Source organism: Bombina bombina, chromosome 8 (assembly GCF_027579735.1).
Source record: "Bombina bombina isolate aBomBom1 chromosome 8, aBomBom1.pri, whole genome shotgun sequence".
Lineage (NCBI taxonomy): Eukaryota > Metazoa > Chordata > Amphibia > Anura > Bombinatoridae > Bombina > Bombina bombina.
In genome coordinates this window covers 88425571-88449887 of record NC_069506.1, presented here as the reverse complement: position 1 = coordinate 88449887, position 24317 = coordinate 88425571, and the positions used below count along the sequence as shown (strand labels likewise).

At 36.7% G+C, this 24317-nt stretch overlaps 1 protein-coding gene across 5 annotated transcripts in view; it reads left to right on the top strand.

Moving 5' to 3' along the window:
* Positions 1-24317, top strand: part of SLC2A5 (solute carrier family 2 member 5) — a 924962-nt gene that overhangs the window by 423064 nt on the left and 477581 nt on the right. For all 5 annotated transcript variants that reach the window (XM_053690437.1, XM_053690433.1, XM_053690432.1 and 2 more), the window contains 5 exons: positions 15957-16117; positions 16278-16402; positions 17003-17155; positions 19636-19761; positions 20097-20284. In XM_053690437.1, coding sequence (XP_053546412.1) covers positions 15957-16117; positions 16278-16402; positions 17003-17155; positions 19636-19761; positions 20097-20284 — 753 coding nt within the window. The remainder of the gene's footprint in view (positions 1-15956; positions 16118-16277; positions 16403-17002; positions 17156-19635; positions 19762-20096; positions 20285-24317) is intronic.

The following is a 24317-nucleotide window of genomic DNA, read 5'->3' as shown; positions in this document are numbered from 1 at the left end:
CTGATCCAATCAGCCAATCAGATTGAGCTTGCATTCTATTGGCTGTTCTGATCAGGTCTTGAAGATCAGCTGCTCGTCATCGGATGGAAGAACATAGAAGATGCCACCTGGATGAAGATGTTTGCCGGTCCGGATGTCCTCTTCTGCCCGCTTGGATCAAGACTTCAGCCGGAGGATGGATGTCTTCAGCTCCCCGCTTGGGCTTGGATCAAGACATCGGAGCCTGGACCGATCGCTGATACCCGGTGTGGTGAAGATAAGGTAGGAAGATCTTCAGGGGCTTAGTGTTAGGTTTATTTAAGGGGGGTTGGGTTCGATTAGGGGTATGTGGGTGGTGGGTTGTAATGTTGGGGGGGGGTATTGTATGTTTTTTTTCCAGGCAAAAGACCTGAATTCTTTGGGGCATGCCCCGCAAATGGCCCTTTTAAGGGCTGGTAAGGTAAAAGAGCTTTTCTATTTTAATTTTAGAATAGGGTAGGGCATTTTTTTTATTTTGGGGGGCTTTGTTATTTTATTAGGGGGCTTAGAGTAGGTGTAATTAGTTTAAAATTGTTGTAATATTTTTCTAATGTTTGGAAATATTTTTTTTATTTTTTTGTAACTTAGTTCTTTTTTATTTTTTGTACTTTAGTTAGTTTATTCAATTTATTTGTAGGTATTGTATTTAATTAATTTATTGCTAGTGTAGTGTTAGGTTTAATTGTAACTTAGGTTAGGATTTATTTTACAGGTAATTTTGTAATTATTTTAACTAGGTAGCTATTAAATAGTTATTAACTATTTAATAGCTATTGTACCTGGTTAAAATAAATACAAAGTTGCCTGTAAAATAAATATAAATCCTAAAATAGCTACAATATAATTATAATTTATATTGTAGCTATATTAGGATTTATTTTACAGGTAAGTATTTAGCTTTAAATAGGAATAATTTATTTAATAATAGTTCATTTATTTCATTAGAATAAAATTATATTTAATTTAGGGGGGTGTTAGGGTTAAGGTTAGACTTAGCTTTAGGGGTTAATAAATTTATTAGAGTAGCAGCGAGGTCCGGTCGGCAGATTAGGGGTTAATAATTGAAGTTAGGTGTCGGCGATGTTAGGGAGGGCAGATTAGGGGTTAATACTATTTCTTATAGGGTTATTAAGGCGGGAGTGAGGCGGATTAGGGGTTAATAACTTTATTATTGTAGCGGTGAGGTCCGGTCGGCAGATTAGAGGTTAATAATTGTAGGTAGCTGGCAGTGACGTTGTGGGGGGCAGATTAGGGGTTAATAAATATAATATAGGGGTCGGCGGTGTTAGGAACAGCAGATTAGGGGTACATAACTATAATGTAGGTTGTGGCGGTGTACGGAGCGGCAGATTAGGGGTTAAAAATAATATGCAGGGGTCAGCGATAGCGGGGGCGGCAGATTAGGGGTTAATAAGTGTAAGGCTAGGGGTGCATGTTAGGGTGTTAGGTGCAGACTTAGGAAGTGTTTCCCCATAGGAAACAATGGGGCTGCGTTAGGAGCTGAACGCTGCTTTTTTGCAGGTGTTAAGTTTTTTTTCAGCTCAAACTGTCCCATTGTTTCCTATGGGGGAATCGTGCACGAGCACGTTTTTTAAGCTGGCCGCGTCCGTAAGCACCGCTGGTATTGAGAGTTGCAGTGGCGGTAAATTATGCTCTACGCTCCCTTTTTGGAGCCTAATGCACTGAAAACGCAGCCATTCTGTGAACTCTAAATACCAGCGGTATTTAAAAGGTGCGGCCAAAAAAAAGCATGCGTAGCTAACGCACCCCTTCTAACACAAAACTCCAAATCTAGGCCTTCATGTTTTGGGGAATAAAAAACTCATCTTAAGCAAGAGAGGAGGTAATATAAATACACTGCTTATGAAAAAAGAAGCGTAATTCATATTTCACTATAACACGTTACATCCACATGGTCTCAACTCAGAATTGGACTTAAATTCACTCATCTAAGTTTTTTCATATAACATCCAGAGACCTAATATAAGTAAGGACATACATAGCTTGTTAAGTAACTATTATACACACTTACATACACATATTTATACTTAACATTTACAGTCAATTTTTTTGCCCTATTATGGCCTGTCATTTCTGGGGACCATGTCCCTCTGACTAAGAGTCAATATTTCCATTTCATATTATTTTCATATTAGTTTAATTCACTTTATACACATATATATAATATATATATCAAATTATTTTGTTGAAATTTTGGGACCTTACTGATTCATGTAACACATTTCTTTTTTATCTTTATCTTTGTTTTTATTTTGTTTTTCTGTATCTCTATCTAGTTTTTTAAATATATATTTTTCTATTTTATCCCAAAGACACTCTCAAGGACGATTGTGCTTTCATCTTTTTCCTTTTTTTCTTTCATTATTCCTATTTTTATTTTATATAATTTATAATATTTATTATTCTTTTTCATATGTTCACATATTCTTATGAATTCACTATTCATTGAGGCGTTTTTGCTACACATTTCCTTGAACTATTTAGTGAGTTAGAAGTTCATACATACTTAATTATATCACTTATGTAAGATTTTTCTTCTAATTTTTTCTGATACTCGCTATTGCATAAGACAGGACTTTCTGTCCATAGTTAGAAATAAACCATCTGTGCTTTTACTTATGTCCATATCTCCAACATAATACAATCTATTTTGACATAATATAACGCTTTAGTTACGAGTATCAAATACATGACCTCTTAGTATCCTTTATACCGGTATTACAATTGGTTGCGCTAGAATGAAACAACTCGTTACACATTTTTTCTTTTTAACTATTTTTATCTTTATTTTTATTTATTATATAATATTCATTATTTTTTCATATTTTCACATATTCTTATGTGTATATTATTCATTTAGGGTTTTTCGCTACACATTTGTTTTAACTATTCAGTAAGTTCTTACATACTTATTCATATCACTTATGTAGGATTTTTCATATAATTCTGCTATTGCATAAGACAGGACTTCTCTGTCCATAGTAAGAAATACACTATCTGTGCGTTTATCCACATTTATACTTCCAATACGATCTATCTAGACTTAATATAACGCTCTACAGGGAGTGCAGAATTATTAGGCAAATGAGTATTTTGACCACATCATCCTCTTTATGCATGTTGTCTTACTCCAAGCTGTATAGGCTCGAAAGCCTACTACCAATTAAGCATATTAGGTGATGTGCATCTCTGTAATGAGAAGGGGTGTGGTCTAATGACATCAACACCCTATATCAGGTGTGCATAATTATTAGGCAACTTCCTTTCCTTTGGCAAAATGGGTCAAAAGAAGGACTTGACAGGCTCAGAAAAGTCAAAAATAGTGAGATATCTTGCAGAGGGATGCAGCACTCTTAAAATTGCAAAGCTTCTGAAGCGTGATCATCGAACAATCAAGCGTTTCATTCAAAATAGTCAACAGGGTCGCAAGAAGCATGTGGAAAAACCAAGGTGCAAAATAACTGCCCATTAACTGAGAAAAGTCAAGCGTGCAGCTGCCAAGATGCCACTTGCCACTAGTTTGGCCATATTTCAGAGCTGCAACATCACTGGAGTGCCCAAAAGCACAAAGTGTGCAATACTCAGACACATGGCCAAGGTAAGAAAGGCTGAAAGACGACCACCACTGAACAAGACACACAAGCTGAAACGTCAAGACTGGGCCAAGAAATATCTCAAGACTGATTTTTCTAAGGTTTTATGGACTGATGAAATGAGAGTGAGTCTTGATGGGTCAGATGGATGGGCCCGTGGCTGGATTGGTAAAGGGCAGAGAGCTCCAGTCCGACTCAGACGCCAGCAAGGTGGAGGTGGAGTACTGGTTTGGGCTGGTATCATCAAAGATGAGCTTGTGGGGCCTTTTCGGGTTGAGGATGGAGTCAAGCTCAACTCCCAGTCCTACTGCCAGTTTCTGGAAGACACCTTCTTCAAGCAGTGGTACAGGAAGAAGTCTGCATCCTTCAAGAATTGGACTTAAATTCACTCATCTAAGTTTTTTCATATAACATCCAGAGACCTAATATAAGTAAGGACATACATAGCTTGTTAAGTAACTATTATACACACTTACATACACATATTTATACTTAACATTTACAGTCAATTTTTTTGCCCTATTATGGCCTGTCATTTCTGGGGACCATGTCCCTCTGACTAAGAGTCAATATTTCCATTTCATATTATTTTCATATTAGTTTAATTCACTTTATACACATATATATAATATATATATCAAATTATTTTGTTGAAATTTTGGGACCTTACTGATTCATGTAACACATTTCTTTTTTATCTTTATCTTTGTTTTTATTTTGTTTTTCTGTATCTCTATCTAGTTTTTTAAATATATATTTTTCTATTTTATCCCAAAGACACTCTCAAGGACGATTGTGCTTTCATCTTTTTCCTTTTTTTCTTTCATTATTCCTATTTTTATTTTATATAATTTATAATATTTATTATTCTTTTTCATATGTTCACATATTCTTATGAATTCACTATTCATTGAGGCGTTTTTGCTACACATTTCCTTGAACTATTTAGTGAGTTAGAAGTTCATACATACTTAATTATATCACTTATGTAAGATTTTTCTTCTAATTTTTTCTGATACTCGCTATTGCATAAGACAGGACTTTCTGTCCATAGTTAGAAATAAACCATCTGTGCTTTTACTTATGTCCATATCTCCAACATAATACAATCTATTTTGACATAATATAACGCTTTAGTTACGAGTATCAAATACATGACCTCTTAGTATCCTTTATACCGGTATTACAATTGGTTGCGCTAGAATGAAACAACTCGTTACACATTTTTTCTTTTTAACTATTTTTATCTTTATTTTTATTTATTATATAATATTCATTATTTTTTCATATTTTCACATATTCTTATGTGTATATTATTCATTTAGGGGTTTTCGCTACACATTTGTTTTAACTATTCAGTAAGTTCTTACATACTTATTCATATCACTTATGTAGGATTTTTCATATAATTCTGCTATTGCATAAGACAGGACTTCTCTGTCCATAGTAAGAAATACACTATCTGTGCGTTTATCCACATTTATACTTCCAATACGATCTATCTAGACTTAATATAACGCTCTACAGGGAGTGCAGAATTATTAGGCAAATGAGTATTTTGACCACATCATCCTCTTTATGCATGTTGTCTTACTCCAAGCTGTATAGGCTCGAAAGCCTACTACCAATTAAGCATATTAGGTGATGTGCATCTCTGTAATGAGAAGGGGTGTGGTCTAATGACATCAACACCCTATATCAGGTGTGCATAATTATTAGGCAACTTCCTTTCCTTTGGCAAAATGGGTCAAAAGAAGGACTTGACAGGCTCAGAAAAGTCAAAAATAGTGAGATATCTTGCAGAGGGATGCAGCACTCTTAAAATTGCAAAGCTTCTGAAGCGTGATCATCGAACAATCAAGCGTTTCATTCAAAATAGTCAACAGGGTCGCAAGAAGCATGTGGAAAAACCAAGGTGCAAAATAACTGCCCATTAACTGAGAAAAGTCAAGCGTGCAGCTGCCAAGATGCCACTTGCCACTAGTTTGGCCATATTTCAGAGCTGCAACATCACTGGAGTGCCCAAAAGCACAAAGTGTGCAATACTCAGACACATGGCCAAGGTAAGAAAGGCTGAAAGACGACCACCACTGAACAAGACACACAAGCTGAAACGTCAAGACTGGGCCAAGAAATATCTCAAGACTGATTTTTCTAAGGTTTTATGGACTGATGAAATGAGAGTGAGTCTTGATGGGTCAGATGGATGGGCCCGTGGCTGGATTGGTAAAGGGCAGAGAGCTCCAGTCCGACTCAGACGCCAGCAAGGTGGAGGTGGAGTACTGGTTTGGGCTGGTATCATCAAAGATGAGCTTGTGGGGCCTTTTCGGGTTGAGGATGGAGTCAAGCTCAACTCCCAGTCCTACTGCCAGTTTCTGGAAGACACCTTCTTCAAGCAGTGGTACAGGAAGAAGTCTGCATCCTTCAAGAAAAACATGATTTTCATGCAGGACAATGCTCCATCACACGCGTCCAAGTACTCCACAGCGTGGCTGGCAAGAAAGGGTATAAAAGAAGAAAATCTAATGACATGGCCTCCTTGTTCACCTGATCTGAACCCCATTGAGAACCTGTGGTCCATCATCAAATGCGAGATTTACAAGGAGGGAAAACAGTACACCTCTCTGAACAGTGTCTGGGAGGCTGTGGTTGCTGCTGCATGCAATGTTGATGGTGAACAGATTAAAACACTGACAGAATCCATGGATGACAGGCTTTTGAGTGTCCTTGCAAAGAAAGGTGGCTATATTGGTCACTGATTTGTTTTTGTTTTGTTTTTGAATGTCAGAAATGTATATTTGTGAATGTTGAGATGTTATATTGGTTTCACTGGTAAAAATAAATAATTGAAATGGGTATATATTTGTTTTTTGTTAAGTTGCCTAATAATTATGCACAGTAATAGTCACCTGCACACACAGATATCCCCCTAAAATAGCTATAACTAAAAACAAACTAAAAACTACTTCCAAAATTATTCAGCTTTGATATTAATGAGTTTTTTGGGTTCATTGAGAACATGGTTGTTGTTCAATAATAAAATTAATCCTCAAAAATACAACTTGCCTAATAATTCTGCACTCCCTGTAGTAACGAGCATCAAATACATGATCTCTTAGTATCCTTTATACAGGTACTGCAATTGGTTACGCTAGAATGAAACAACTTGTTACACACTTTTACATAATTTTGTCTAACAAACGAATTGATGGTTTACTAGTAACAATGTTTGATGTGAAATGGTTTCATTAATATGTTAATAGCAACAGCTGATCCCATGTTAAAACACACCCACTGGGAGTTATTAACCAACCTATAAGGTGTAACAATAGGATATTTAAACTCTGACCTGTCTGTAATGAGCATCTTGATAAAGGCCTACAGGGCTGAAACGCTTAGATTTCCTCATTTCTACCTGACTCTGTGACATATGGTAATAGTAGGTGAGGTGCATCGAGCCGCTTACAATCACTCTGAGTGGTATCCATATGCGTAATCCCTCACCCAGGGTCTATTTACCTATTGTTTGTTTATATACTAATTGTTCATCTGGAATTACAAGCATTACCAGCTTTGGACTTTACATGATTCACATTTGTGATTTGGCATCTGACCTCTAACACCGGAACAGGTAGTAGGACTTGTAGTTACAGCAAGATCTATTATCGTAGCTGCCAGCAAATACCTCGGTCCCAGGATCTACCTGTGTTCTATCTCTGACATCGGAAGCTCTTGTCCTGTTTTTATAACTGTTTCCATCCAGCCGCCTTCATGTGGTCCGGTACATGACAGTAAGACACGTCTGTCTGCCGAGACTTTCACATTTGGAGTGACGGTAACATTATATACAGTAACTTGGAGGATAAAACTTTCTAATCCATGGATAATCTTGTTAGCAAGGATACGGACACTTGCCCATATAAACTTTGATCACAAATGTTATATTGAACTTTATCAGCAATTTCAAGTTTTTATCTCTGTTTTTATCTCATTTTTACATGTATGAAATAAATTGTTTAAACTTATTGTAATTTGGTGCTGGCGGCCCCTACCTCTGATTAAGCAACCAATGGTGTTGCGAAATGCATTAGGCTCCGCCCCCTACCACACGCGCAGTTTGTTTCATTGCTAAACCGGTGCGATACAGTAGCTAGTATTACATACCAGATTGTGTGATCTGAAGCTACAAGCACACGGTGCAATATACTCTTTTTAGCATTACATTTAAATAGCAGCAAAATAACAGAACAACCTGAAGGTATAATATTATATATGCCAGTCTAATCCGTTCGTGCTGCTTAAATTTGAATGGCCATTGACTGTGGCTTTTAACCTTTTATACTGCTTTCGTAAGTGTATATGTAAATACAGTTTTTACTTTGGACTTGAATAAAGCTTGTAAAATTTTATATATACACAAAGCCTGAGATATCATTGCCCTTATAAACACCTGGAGTTCACAAGTGGATTAACCCCTTAAGTTCATTTTATCACCACGGCTGGGGATTTACAGTCTGTCTACCAGCTGGAGAGGAACAGAGGGACCACAGTGGGGAGACAATATAAGGAGAGCGGAAGGAGACATCAACTATAACTAAAGTGTCTTATCTATACCTCATATTGGATGAGGTTAAATCACGTGAGTGGTTAATTATACTTGTGCTAAGTGAATTTTGCATTGTAAACAGGCTTCACTAGGTGTGCTTTCTTGTGCGCTTGTCCAAACCTCATTTTTTCATATATATATATATATATATATATATATACTGTGTGTATGTATGTATATATATATATATATATATATAGATAAACGGAGAATTTGCATATCTAATTTGCATATCTTACCCACAATTCTTTTGTGCATTGGAAACATTGCATATTAAGAATTTCTGGGGGAAAGCAAACGGGGATACTTGCCTAGATGTACTAATTTCCTATGCAAATATTTACATTGATTTTTATATATATATATATATATATATATATATATATATATATATATATATATATATATATATATATATATAATCCTTGGAAAAAAAGAATTATATTAGATATATAAATTTAAAAACTAGATTTCCAACAGGTTTGAATCTGATTTAAATGATGTGAAAATATATATATTGTTAATGCACTGCTGTTTTTTCGCTTTTTTCAATTTTCACATGCATCAGATGATCTAGATAGTCATGATTTGTTTTTGTCTTTTTTTATATTAAAACAAAGGGTTAAAACATTGATAACCAGGTACTCCTATATAAGGAGGTATCAGGTGTACCACCTATATTCTATGATTAAGCTCCACTAGGGGGCGCAAAACGCATCACACTTTTTCTTTGTCCAGTGCTTTTACATGTTTTAAATTAATTTCTTGTTTTTAAATCCACTGTTGTGCAGCCGGTAACATTTTTACATTGAACCTTTAATATACATAGCTAATATGGGTTGTGATGCTGTGTTATCTATAGCCAGCATAGCTGACCATGGCATATTTCAGTGATGCCGCTATGTTGGAAGCTTGGAATATTTTGGCACTTATCGGTGCCCCAATGTCTGTAAAAAAATAATAACTGAAAGGTCTCATCTCCTGTTCATGGGATTGTTGAAACTAACTGCCCAATTAATTTAATTTATTCTCTTTATTATTTTTATTATCCAGCTGAAAACTGTAGGATTTTCAGGATTTGTGTGGGAAATAGTCTGCTGTCCCACAAGCATGTTATCTAAATAATGTAACAGACATATTCGTTAACTCATATTTCTGTTAAATAGAGATAGATGGTGTGTGCTGCTTGCTAAACTTAGAAAACATATATGGCTACAATTTATGAAGATAATATGTGTCCTTTAGACCTATGGAAACTAAGAAGGCACTATGATAAGTAAGTACATCTTTCATTTCTGAGGAACTAACCAGCAGTGGCCTCCAAGATCCCACCTTCTTTTTGATCAAGAAAATGCAATAATAAAACCTGTAAATATTTGATTTACGACATTCTGGATCACCTGATATTGTAGGAGCTGACTGGTATACTGAAAAACTGCTGTCCTCTGCTTGATCTGATTTTGAGGCAATGTAGTAACAAGCAAAATCGTTATAACTTGACATTCTGTGAAGATACATGGCTGACTTGGCATCTTTCTCAATCATTTTAAACCATTCTGTTTCTCATAGTAGAAATGTTGGGGGTATGGGATTGAAAGAGTTACTTAAAGAAAATGGAGACTAATACCTTGGAGCCCTTGGAAGAAAATTACTCTTTCCCTCTGTCCTTTTTGAAATAAGATCCTCCAATGTATTGCCAGAAAGCAGGTGTCAAATAGAGATTCAAAATATTATGCTTAGATATGGCATCTACATCTCAGTGCTTCAACCATAATCCATATTGTGTCCTATTTCTTGTGTGGAAGCAAGAATTGTCTTTACTGCAGATTCCTGCAAATGGAGACCTCCCTACTCATGCATGAGCCCTAAGGTGACTTCATACCTATGGCTAAGGACATCATTGCCAGGAAGGATTGTGGTGTTCAGAAGCATTCCCCTTAAAGCTGGGACCTCAAAGACCAGCCTCTCCTCAGTAAAGGGTCAAAACATGCCTCCTGGGCACCAGTTAGGAACATTTATCATAAGTAAGTATAAACAGCCAAGGTGGATAAGCAAAAAGGGTCAAGCGATGCCTCCTGGGAACCAGTTAGGAACCGTTATCATAAGTAAATTATAAACAGCCATGGTGGATAAGCAAAAATCTTAAGTTTCCATCATACTTGCCAGGTGAGAGGGAATCTAGCCATGTTCATCCTATGATGGACAGAGCTAAGAATAAGAGGAATTGTAATACAGTACACCTTAATACAGGTAAATAGGTGTTTTATTTTCTTCATGCCCCCGTCCCTTTAAAGAGGGGGGTCTCACTTGGTATTAGCTAGAAAGACCTATATATTAACTTTTTTTATGCTTACATAATGATACATTGTGGAGGGGGGTTACATTAAGGGCCATTTTAATTACATTTATTATAGCTGCATTGCTTGACTTGCCTCCCCTGGCAATGGATGTCTTCATTCCTGTTCTCTCTCACTCATGCTCCAGCCATTCACACTTCATTCTTTATTTATTATCACTCATCATGACTTACTCATCTTTTTTATTGCCTCAGTCTTCCTCTCACTTCCATTTTCATTCTTATACCCCTGACTCTCCCCTTCTACATCTCTTTCTCTCCCATTTTACTCTCTCTTCCCCTTTCACACCCCCTCACTCTTCCTCCCTCCTTCCTACTCTCACTCCTCCTTTTTTTCTTTCTTTCTGTCCAATATTTTCCTATTTGCTGTGTATAAGTTCCTTCCATACAAGTCAATGTAAAGAATGCATTGATACTAGTGGACAGGTATGATAGATACTCTTAAAAAGAGGAACTATCAAGTGTACAACAGAGGATGGTGTTAATTTTCCAACGCAAAAAAACACTCTAAAACGGTGGTTTACCTCAGTAATAACCACCTGTAAACTAGGAATAGTTATAAAATTTGGGGCTGAATTGATTTTGGAGTGCGTCTGAGATAGCTCTAGAAGAGATGTACTCAGTCTTAATTTGCTTTATGGTTAGGTTTTTTGATTTAAGTTAATCTTATTTTGGCTGTGTTCTTAATTCGACTCTATTATATATATACCAAAGTGTAGTACATTTCTGTATAATTTATAATACAAAAGACATGTTTCTGGATATTAAAATTAATTCATTTATTTAATAATTGCATTAGATAAAATAAACTTTTGCGCGTAAAAGATTTTTCAATAGCTTAAAGACTGATATTTGTACAATAGCATAGATGAAGGTAAATTCAATTTCAATTCATAAATGTATGTCGCCTTTGTAAAGTAACCCGGATCCGGTGAGCGACTATTAATTCATTTAAAACTAAAAAATGTATGTCTTAAAAGTATCTGTATCTAAAATTTAATAAAACATTTTTGTACAATTTATTAAAACACTTGTGTACAATTTACTTTCTGTATAGTATGAGATAATCTTGCTGATCAATAGAATTAAGCTTAATTAGAGTTATGCTTTAGTTAGATCAATTTACATAGACAAACAGTTTATACAGCGTGTTGTTTGATCTTTTGAGTTTGAGTATTGTTTTGCCCGGGGCTTTTTTGATATAGAAAGTACCTTTGGTGTTTGCAGACAGAATGAATCTGTGTACTATACCGGTATAGATTTTTGTGAAGTCTGTGTGTTGTCTCCGTTTGAAGAATCCTGTTCTTGTTTAGCCTTTGTTGGAAGTGACCCACCAGGGGGTATGTTGAGTTTTCACAGCGGTACTTGAATGGCAGAGTACAATCAACTCTGTATGTGGTATCCATATGTATCTGTATGTCAGATGTTTAACCTTGTTCTTGTATGACCTTTGTTGGAAGACCCACCAGGGGGTAATTTCGAGTTTCACAGTAAACTCTTTATTGTTTGAGCTTGTATTTCTTATTTCTTATACCTCTGTTGTCCTCCTCTATTGCGGGCAGTTATATGGAATGAAGAACTTCTGGGGATCCACACCGGACAAACTTTTTCCAGCTCCTTATTGTTATCGATCCTTTTTTGGAGGCAGTACTTTTGTAATACTCTCAATGTCTTTGCAGTGCAGAGCAGAGCTGCTGGTACTGAAGTTAGATTGTCGAGAAAACTTGCAGCAATAAATATTAGTTTCAAAGATAGTGGAGCAATACGTTGGACGCGTTTCGGCTGTCACCTGCAGCCTTTTTCATACATCATGTATGTATTAAAAAATGCGGCGGCAGGTGACAGCCGAAACGGGTCCAACAAAGGTCATACAAGAACAAGGTTAAACATCTGACATACGGATACATACAGATACCCCATACCACATACAGAGTTGATTGTACTCTGCCATTCAAGTACCGCTATGAAAACTCAACATACCCCCTGGTGGGTCACTTCCAACAAAGGTTAAACAAGAACAGGATTCTTCAAACGGAGACAACACACGGACTTCACAAAAATCTATACCGGTATAGTACACAGATTCATTCTGTCTGTAAACACCAAAGGTACTTTCTATATCAAAAAAGCCCTGGGCAAAACAATACTCAAACTCAAAAGATCAAACTGTATAAACTGTTTGTCTATGTAAATTGATCTAACTAAAGCATAACTCTAATTAAGCTTAATTCTATTGATCGGCAAGATTATCTCATACTATACAGAAAGTAAATTGTACACAAGTGTTTTAATAAATTGTACAAAAATGTTTTATTAAATTTTAGATACAGATACTTTTAAGACATACATTTTTTAGTTTTAAATGAATTAATAGTCGCTCACCGGATCCGGGTTACTTTACAAAGGCGACATACATTTATGAATTGAAATTGAATTCACCTTCATCTATGCTATTGTACAAATATCAGTTTTTAACCCCTTAATGACAACTGACGTACCAGGTACGTCCTGCAAAAACTAGCAGTTAGTGACAATGGACGTACCTGGTACGTCAGTTGTCTAAGAGAGTGCTGGAAGCGATCGCAATCGCTTCCAGCAGCTCTCAGGGTATTGCAGTGATGCCTCGATATTGAGGCATCCTGCAATACCCTTTAAAAAGCATCCGATGCAGAGAGAGTCACTCTGTGGCCCTCTCTGCACCGGTAGCGATGGGGCCGTTCGTTGGTGGGTGGGAGCTTACAAGGGAGGAGGGTGGGCGGCCCATCGCTACCCGGCATCCGGTTCCTACAAGTGCATTGTGCACGCCGGATGCTGGGAGCGTGCGGAGGGGGGGCCTGCGTGTGCGCGCGCGTGCTTGTGTGCGCACGCGCAGCAAACACTGCCACCAATGAGTTCTGTTAAGAGGGAGGGGGGCAGCAAACTTTTTTTAAAAAAAATAAATTAAAGGATCTGGTAGGGTTAGGGGGGTGGGGGTACTGGGGGGGGCAGCTACACTACAGAAAAAATGAAAAAAAAAACACTAAAAAAACCCAAAAAAACACACTTTATTTTTTGGGGAAAACTGGGTACTGGCAGACAGCTGCCAGTACCCAAGATGGTGGCAAATAGGTAGGTGGGGAGGGTTAGAGAGGTGTTTGGGGGGGGGGATCAGGGAGGTTGGGGGTTAAGGCAGGGGTCCATCACAGCTGAATAATAAAAAAAAAAAAAAAAAAAAAAAAAAACACCTTTTATTTTAGTACTGGCAGACTTTCTGCCAGTACTTAAGATGGCGGGGACAATTGTGGGGTGGGGGAGGGAAGAGAGCTGTCTGGGAGGGATCAGGGGGTGGGATGTGTCAGATGGGAGGCTAATCTCTACACTAAAGCTAAAATTAACCCTGCAAGCTCTCTACAAGCTACCTAATTAACCCCTTCACTGCTGGGCATAATACAAGTGTGGTGCGCAGCAGCATTTAGCGGCCTCCTAATTGCCAAAAAGCAACGCCAAAGCCATATATGTCTGCTATTTCTGAACAAAGGAGATCCCAGAGAAGCATTTACAACCATTTGTGCCATAATTGCACAAGCTGTTTGTAAATAATTTAAGTGAGAAACCTAAAATTGTGAAAAATGTCACTTTTTTTTTTATTTGCTCGCATTTGGCGGTGAAATGGTGGCATGAAATATACCAAAATGGGCCTAGATCAATACTTTGGGTTGTTTACTACACTACACTAAAGCTAAAATTAACCCTTCAAGGTCCCTACAAGATCCCTAATTAACCCCTTCACTGCTGGGCATAATACACGTGTGGTGCGCAGCTGCATTTAGCGGCCTTCTAATTACCAAAAAGCAACGCCAAAGCCATATATGTCTGCTATTTCTGAACAAAGGGGATCCCAGAGAAGCATTTACAACCATTTGTGCCATAATTGCACAAACTGTTTGTAAATAATTTCAGTGAGAAACCTAAAGTTTGTGACAAAATTTGTGAAAAAGTGAACAATTTTTTTTTATTTGCTCGCATTTGGCAGTGAAATGGTGGCATGAAATATACCAAAATGGGCATAAATCAATACTTTGGGTTGTCTTCTAAAAAAAAATATATACATGTCAAGGGATATTCATGGATTCCGGACAGATATCAGTGTTCCAATGTAACTAGCGCTAATTTTGAAAAAAAGTGGTTTGGAAATAGCAAAGTTCTACTTGTACTTATTGCCCTATAACTTGCAAAAAAAGCAAACAACATGTAACCATTGGGTATTTCTAAACTCAGGACAAAATTTAGAAACTATTTAGCATGGATGTTTTTTGGTGATTGTAGATGTGTAACAGATTTTGGAGGTCAAAGTTAGAAAAAGTGTGTTTTTTTCCATTTTTTCCTCATATTTTATATATTTTTTATATTAAATTATAAGATATGATGAAAAAAATGGTATCTTTAGAAAGTCCATTTAATGGCGAGAAAAACGGTATATAATATGTGTGGGGTACAGTAAATGAGTAAGAGGAAAATTACAGCTAAACACAAACACTGCAGAAATGTAAAAATAGCCATTGTCATTAAGGGTAAGAAAATTGAAAAATGGTCCGGTCATTAAGGGGTTAAAGGGACACTGTACCCAATTTTTTTCTTTTGTGATTCAGATAGAGCATGAAATTTTAAGCAACTTTCTGATTTACTCCAATTATCAAATTTTCTTTATTCTCTTGTTATATTTATTTGAAATGCAAGAATGTAAGTTTAGATGCCGGCCCATTTTTAGTGAACAACCTGGGTTGTCCTTGCTGATTGGTGGATAAATTCATCCACCAATAAAAAACTGCTGTCCAGAGTGCTGAACGAAGAAAAAAGCTTAGATGCCTTCTTTTTCAAATAAAGATAGCAAGAGAATGAAGAAAAATTGATAATAGGGGTAAATTAGAAAGTTGCTTAAAATTGCATGCTCTATCTAAATCATGAAAGAAAAAATTTGGGTTCAGTGTCCCTTTAAGCTAATGAAAAATCTTTTACGCACAAAAGTTTATTTGATCTAATGCAATTATTAAATAAATGAATTCATTTTAATATCCAGAAATATGTCTTTTGTATTATAAATTATACAGAAATTTACTACGCCAAAATAAGATTAACTTAAATCAAAAAACCTAACCATAAAGCAAATTAAGACTGAGTACAACTCTTCTAGAGCTATCTCAGGCGCACTCCAAAATCAATTCAGCTCAAAAGAATGCATTGATGCCTTTTCTGCATACAGTATGTATCCATATAATTAGTGATTCATACCTTTGGAAAATAACTATTATATAATAACAAAGAAAGGCAAGTTAAATTGTCTTTGATAAGTTATACCTCAAACTTTGTATTTTCTCTTTTTCAGTTTATGAAAGATTTTTACAATGAAACCATCATTTACCGTTCTGGCTCATCTATAAGCAATAGCTTCCTGTCATTGCTTTGGTCTCTTACTGTGTCTTTGTACCCATTGGGCGGTCTCATTGGGTCACTAATGGTGGGTCCTCTGGTGAATAAAATTGGCAGGTAAAACTATCTTTAAAAAAAAAATGGCATATAACATTAACTTCACACACACACACCATTTTAAATTGTATTAATGTGAAATGGAAATATTGAATACTGTGTATGGATATTGCACAATTAAATCAACCTTTATTTTTTTTTCTCTCTCTGTTTTGTGCAGGAAGGGTACCTTGTTATTTAATAATATATTCTCCATCATCCCTGCTATTTTAATGGGAACCAGTGTACTGTCCAAGAGCTTTGAAGTGATCATTGCTTCAAGATTGGTGATAGGGATCTGTGCAGGTAATACCATCTTTGTGGTTTAGTCATTAAGAAAAGTAAAATAACTGCCAATGTTTTCACTTAAAATACATGAATGGATAATTATAAGAATTGCCTCTGTGTGATGCTTTGGCAGCTTGGATGGGTAATGTGAGGTCAATGTGTGGTTTAACATAATACAGGGGTTGTATAAGCAGAGATCTCAGAGAACAGTGAGCAGAGCAATGCCTGGAACAGTAAAGACAGTTCTAGACTAACGTTTAGGAGACAAGACATTGTGACTATGTGAAAATGGCAGCCCCATTTTGACACAGCCCAACAAAATGCAGGAAAGACTTTATAAAGAAGTTTTGCTATTCACTTTATCTTGTCTCATCTCTCTACTTCTGGTATGGCTGAAGATGGAGGCCAATCAGAGACTGTATGGGTAAATTTAGTCCCTATTAAATCAGTAATATTCATGTTTCAATAAAAATAGAGAGCACAATAGGGGGCACCTAGAGGATCAGTTCTTAGGTAAAAAGAGTTTCTTTCATAAAAATGTGTTATATTATATAATATCAAGATAACCTCATCAAGTTCACTGAAGTTTTTTTTTTAACTAAATGTTATGTACCACAGGTCTTTCCTCTAATGTTGTCCCTATGTACCTGGGGGAAATGTCTCCTAAAAATCTACGAGGTGGTATTGGGGTGATGCCCCAGTTGATGATCACAATCGGTATCCTAATGGCACAGATCTTTGGAATCAGATTTATCCTGGGGAACACAGAAGGTGATATATTTATATATATATATATATACACACAGGATATACAAGGCCTTGCAGCACTGCAAAAATAATGTTAAATTAATTCTATGTCAGAATAACAATACAAATATATACACTCATTTGACAAAATATTTATTCCAAACATTACATAAACATGAAAGGTCCAGATGGAAAACACCCAAGGGTTCTAAGGTAACTTAGCACTGTCATAGCCAAACCGCTACTCTTTATTTTTCAAGACTCATTATCCACAAGCATAGTACCCCATTACTGGTGTAAAGCTGATGTGGTGACACTTTTTAAAAAGGGAAGCAGAACTGATCCATGTAGCTATAGACCAGTAACCCTAAAATGAAATATGCAAACTACCTATTATTTAAATGAGATTAGACTTAACAAAACAGAGGCGGAAAATGATTTAGGTATTTATAGATAGCAAACTAAGAATGAGTGTCCAATGAAAGGCAGTGGCTTCTAAGGCTAATAAGTTATTAGCAAGTATTAAAGAAGCATATATGCAAGGGATTAAAACATTAATTCTATCACTATATAAATCCCTGCTAAGACCTCACCTTGAGTATGGAGTTTTGAGGACCAAATTTTCAAAAAGGACATATAAGGAAAGTTTAGCCAAATTGGGTTTGTTTACTCTAAAAAAAATGTGCTTGAAAGGTGATATGATTACAAATATATTCAAGGCCCAAATACAGAGATGGCAGAAGCAATGCTTATTCCGTGGTTATTGTTTGTGACCAGAGGTCACACTTTAAGGCTAGAGTAAAGGAGTTATAATCTTTAGAAATTTTAATGTTTTAATCAAAATGTGGAACTCATTGGGAGTTATTGCCAATACCTTCGATAAGTTTAAAAATGTATTAAATACATTTGAGTATTGAGGGATATCATTGCTTCTGTTAAATGTCTCAGCTTCTAATTGTATTAATAAAAGTTCAATTGTCCGCTCCTTTATTGTAAATCAGGTAGGATTTGTATAGGCTGTACTCGGTGGACTTATGTCTTCTCTCAGCTTCATCTACTATGTTACTATGAAAGTGATCTTTCGGGGTAACAATACGAATTTCACATACTAACCCAATATCTGTGAACTATTTATATCATATCCCCAAAATCTCTGGAGGCCTTCATGGGATGTACGAAGTTAAAAAGGGCTCACTGACATTTTACATGTGGTCTAGGTTGGGTCAGTGGGGTCATATGTGGACTGTGGGCTTATCTGGGTGGGCTGAGAATGGCTAGCGGGCCAGACATTCCAACCCATGACATTTCCAGTTGAAAGGTGTGTTTATAATGTAAAGTTAATACAATAACCCAATCACCAACCATGTTGAATAATTCGGATCTATTAAGATTAAAAACAACAACTTCTGTCCATTAGTCAAACCAGTAATACAGTACTGCTAATAATATATATATATATTCACACACACAAAGTAGTTTGTGCTAGCACATAGTCTTCTATTAACCCCTGTCACTATTCCATCAAATAAAATACCCATTTGCTATTAACTCCTACCCATTACTACCATCATCCCAAACCCGTCCGGGGCTAAACTTCCCAAAGCTATTAATCTTATCACCAGTGCTCCCATCACATAAAACGCCAAATCCATTTTTAATCCCCTAACCACCACTATCCCATTTTATAATACCTCCATCTGCTATTAACCCCCTAACTGTTAATCACTCCCCCCCTCAGCCCTCCCATCCTATGACCCACCCACAGAAGTCTTGGTATGGGAGTCTTGTGTGGGAAGCATCTTACAGTGGGGGATAATGCCTTAGGTAGTGGTGGTTAGGAGGTTAAAAGTGTATTGTTTTTATGAAATTGGGGTAATGGCTGTTAGGTGAGGTTTAACATTTTAGGACAAAAAATCGAACCAAAGACACAGGCAGAGAAGAATGAGACTTACAGGCAGGGAAAAAATCAATTAGTTATCATTTTATTTTTAAAAATATATTAATTAAAAAGTTTGGATTTTGGATTGTTTTAATTTTGGAATTCTTGATTTGTACCTGTATAGAGTTTATTACCATTTACAGTAACAGTTTACACCAGCTTTTCAAAAGTATGCATGCTGATTGGTCACTCAGCGCTAAACTTATAATTTCAAGGCAAAGGTGGTCAATGTATTAAAGTGCTTCCCATTATAAGTATGGGATTTATCCAAGTCTTTGGATTATTTTTAACCAATGACTTGTAACACCAAATCAAGCGATAATGATTGCACAAGGCTGAGTGCAAAATATCTTGCCATGTGCAATCAGTGTTAATCTGGCCAATAGTTAGGGTCAGTAAGCAAAAATGATGTGTAATAACAGATTGCAGCATGTAGGTTTTACATAAGAATTTTAATTTAAATAATAAATATGTCTCAATATAATCATGAATGTTATGTTGTAAACCTTACATTTGCTGAAAACATAAAATATCCTGCTTTTACTATTTTTAATATACATTGCAGGTTGGCCAATATTATTAGGGATCACGGGAATTCCTGCAGTGTTTGAGCTGCTCTCTCTGCCTTTCTTTCCAGAGAGTCCAAGATACACTCTTCTACATAAGGGCAAAGAAGGAAAAGCCAAGAAAGGTATTGTAGTTTATTGTATGGAAACATGAGTCAAATAAAAGCTTTGTAAAGCAAAAGTAAATGCAGAATGTTCATTTTTTTCACAATCAAAATATTTAGCAGCATGCTCTATAACTGTACACAATTTAAAAAAAACAAACAAAAAAAACAGGCATCATAAAATAACATAGAAAATAATGACGTGTTTATGTCCCTTGATTCAATTTCTTTGGTGACAATGTGATATATGAATGAGATAAAGGGAAAGATACAAATACAAAAATGTACACATTGGGTTAACAATAATGACAACTGAAACTGTAAGTGTAACTAATGTTATTTATTACCTTATAAAGCTCTTCAGCGTTTGAGAGCGTGTGAAGATGTAGATGATGAGATTGAGGAGATGTATCTGGAGGACCAGTCTGAGAAGTCAGAAGGACAATTATCTGTCAAAAACTTATGTTCATTTCGTCCTCTACGCTGGCAATTAATTTGTATTATTGCTTTGAATATGGGACAACAACTCTCAGGAATAAATGCGGTGAGCCACATTAAATATAAGACTGACTTTTAGAGTTCCACAGAATTAAACACAAGACTGCATACTAATACACAATGTTAGTTTATTATACTGAAACTGAATTACATTTCTAAAGTTTGTACTATGAGATGAAAGCAACAATACATTCAATTTTACTAAATTGTACTTGTTTATGCACAGTACAAGTAAATTATCGTAATCTCATGAAGGAGACCTGGCTGCTTCACTATATGGGCTAGATTACGAGTGGAGCACGATAGTGTTCTTACGCGAGCACGATATTTGTGCTCCACTAAGTAATACCAGCTCACGTAAATGTGCGCTGGTATTACAAGTGAGGTACAATGTAAACGCGACCATCACTTCGCCCAGAAAATTGTTGCAATTATAAATGTTTAGGCATTCTCATGTTTATTTCTTTTGTTTGCCTTGGTATGACACAAAAAAAGTGGAGGAAAAAAAGCCAAATCTGAAACATTCCACGTAAAACTCCAAAAATGGACTGGACAAAATTATTGGCACCTTCTCAAAATTGTATTCCAAGTTTGTGATGCTGCTGTAATTTGTAATTAAACTCACCTGTATCAATTAACAGGTGCTGACAATATAGAAATCACACCGGCAACCAGTTAAAATGGTGAAAAATTGACTCAACCTTTCTGTTGTGTGTCTTTGTGTGCCACACTGAGCATGGCGAAGAGAAAGAGCAGCAAATAATTGTTTGAGGATTGTGGAAAATCATGGACGATCTCAAGGTTACAAGTCCATCTCCAGAGATCTTAATGTTTCTGTGTTCACTGTGAACAAACATTGTCAAGAAGTTTACAGCCCATGGCACTGAAGCCAATCTCCCTGGACATGGACGAAAGAGAAAAATGGATTGCAATGAAGGATTCTTCTAATAGTGGATAAAGAACCTTGATCAACTTCCAGAAAAATTCAAGCTGACATTCAAGTCAAACATGGTGGAGGTTCACTGATGTTTTGGGGTTGCTTTGCTGCTTTAGGCACAGGATGTCTCGACTATGTGCATGGCATTATGAAATATGAAGACTACTAAAGAATTCTGTGGTGCAATGTAGGGCCCATTGTCAGAAACGTGGGTCTCCGTCAGATGTCATGGGTCTTACAGCAGGACAATGACCCAAAGCACACGTCAAAAAGCACCCAAAAAAGATTTAAGACAAAGCACTGGAGAGTACTGGACTGGCTAGCAATGAGTCCAGATTTCAATCCCATAGAGCACCTGTGGAGAGATCTCAAAACAGCAGTTGGGAATAGGAACCCTTCCAATCTGAGAAACCTGGAGCAGTTGGCAAAAGAAGAGTGGTCCAAAATTCCAGTAGAGAGGTGTAAGAAACTCATTGATTGTTACAGGAAGCGATTGATTTCGATTATTTTTTCAAAGGGGTGTGCTACCAAATATTAATTTGAGGGTGGCAATAATTTTGTCCAGTTCATTTTTTGAGTTTTGCATGGAATGTGTCAGATTTGGCCTTTTTTTCTCTCCAGTTTTTTTGTCATACCAATAAAAACAAAAGAAATAAACATGAGAATGCCTAAACATTTGTAATTGCAACAATTTTCTGGGCAAAGTGGTGTATTATTTGACAGAAATGCAGGGGTGCCAATATTTTTGGCCATTACTGTATATATTTGTGTTTATATATGTGTGTGTGTATGTATGTATGTATGTATGTATGTATGTATATATATATATATATATATATAAATATATACAGGGAGTGCAGAATTATTAGGCAAATGAGTATTTTGACCACATCATCCTCTTTATGCATGTTGTCTTACTCCGAAAGCCTACTACCAATTAAGCATATTAGGTGATGTGCATCTCTGTAATGAGAAGGGGTGTGGTCTAATGACATCAACACCCTATATCAGGTGTGCATAATTATTAGGCAACTTCCTTTCCTTTGGCAAAATGGGTCAAAAGAAGGACTTGACAGGCTCAGAAAAGTCAAAAATAGTGAGATATCTTGCAGAGGGATGCAGCACTCTTAAAATTGCAAAGCTTCTGAAGCGTGATCATCGAACAATCAAGCGTTTCATTCAAAATAGTCAACAGGGTCGCAAGAAGCGTGTGGAAAAACCAAGGCGCAAAATAACTGCCCATGAACTGAGAAAAGTCAAGCGTGCAGCTGCCAAGATGCCACTTGCCACCAGTTTGGCCATATTTCAGAGTTGCAACATCACTGGAGTGCCCAAAAGCACAAGGTGTGCAATACTCAGAGACATGGCCAAGGTAAGAAAGGCTGAAAGACGACCACCACTGAACAAGACACACAAGCTGAAACGTCAAGACTGGGCCAAGAAATATCTCAAGACTGATTTTTCTAAGGTTTTATGGACTGATGAAATGAGAGTGAGTCTTGATGGGCCAGATGGATGGGCCCGTGGCTGGATTGGTAAAGGGCAGAGAGCTCCAGTCCGACTCAGACGCCAGCAAGGTGGAGGTGGAGTACTGGTTTGGGCTGGTATCATCAAAGATGAGCTTGTGGGGCCTTTTCGGGTTGAGGATGGAGTCAAGCTCAACTCCCAGTCCTACTGCCAGTTTCTGGAAGACACCTTCTTCAAGCAGTGGTACAGGAAGAAGTCTGCATCCTTCAAGAAAAACATGATTTTCATGCAGGACAATGCTCCATCACACGCGTCCAAGTACTCCACAGCGTGGCTGGCAAGAAAGGGTATAAAAGAAGAAAATCTAATGACATGGCCTCCTTGTTCACCTGATCTGAACCCCATTGAGAACCTGTGGTCCATCATCAAATGTGAGATTTACAAGGAGGGAAAACAGTACACCTCTCTGAACAGTGTCTGGGAGGCTGTGGTTGCTGCTGCACGCAATGTTGATGGTGAACAGATCAAAACACTGACAGAATCCATGGATGGCAGGCTTTTGAGTGTCCTTGCAAAGAAAGGTGGCTATATTGGTCACTGATTTGTTTTTGTTTTGTTTTTGAATGTCAGAAATGTATATTTGTGAATGTTGAGATGTTATATTGGTTTCACTGGTAAAAATAAATAATTGAAATGGGTATATATTTGTTTTTTGTTAAGTTGCCTAATAATTATGCACAGTAATAGTCACCTGCACACACAGATATCCCCCTAAAATAGCTATAACTAAAAACAAACTAAAAACTACTTCCAAAACTATTCAGCTTTGATATTAATGAGTTTTTTGGGTTCATTGAGAACATGGTTGTTGTTCAATAATAAAATTAATCCTCAAAAATACAACTTGCCTAATAATTCTGCACTCCCTGTATATATATATATATATATATATATAATCTAGAGAGAGAGAGAGAGAGAGAGAGAGAGATAGAGAGAGAGATATATAGAGAGAGAAAGAGAGATATATATATATATATAGAGAGAGATATAGATATATATATATATATATATATATATAGAGAGAGAGAGAGAGAGAGAGAGAGAGAGAGAGAGAGAGAGATAGATAGAGAGATATAGAGATATTTGGACTTGTTGCAGTGCACCAAAAGTTTGGACTATTTTGGGGAGTGCCGTTTCCTCAGGTTGAGTGTGTATATATCGTATTTGCTTGATTAAAAGATGACCTGATTATAAGACAACCCCCCCAACTGTGGATATGATTTAAAAAAACAAATAAAAAAATACAAAAGACCCTGATTATAAGACGACCTGACCCCCCCAAAAAAACCACAGTTTTTGCCATAAACATTGTTTTATCAGTGCAACAACTAACAAACAGATTATCTGTAAAATCTCAGAGGGAAAAACAATTGTATTTCTCCTCTTGCAACTATGAAAATTCTCAGTCCCCTTTGCCTCACAAATATCCCCCTCTGTCTCTTCACCCTCTTAATCTTAATTCTGAACCCCTCTCTCTGCCGCACCCACAGCTGAGCTGTTCCCCCTCGTCATGAATGATCCTCATTCCAGTAAGCTGTCGCCTCCTGCCTTCTGTTCTGTCACAGACACACACAGCTTCTATGGTGAATCACATTTATTAACTGGTAGCCAAGCT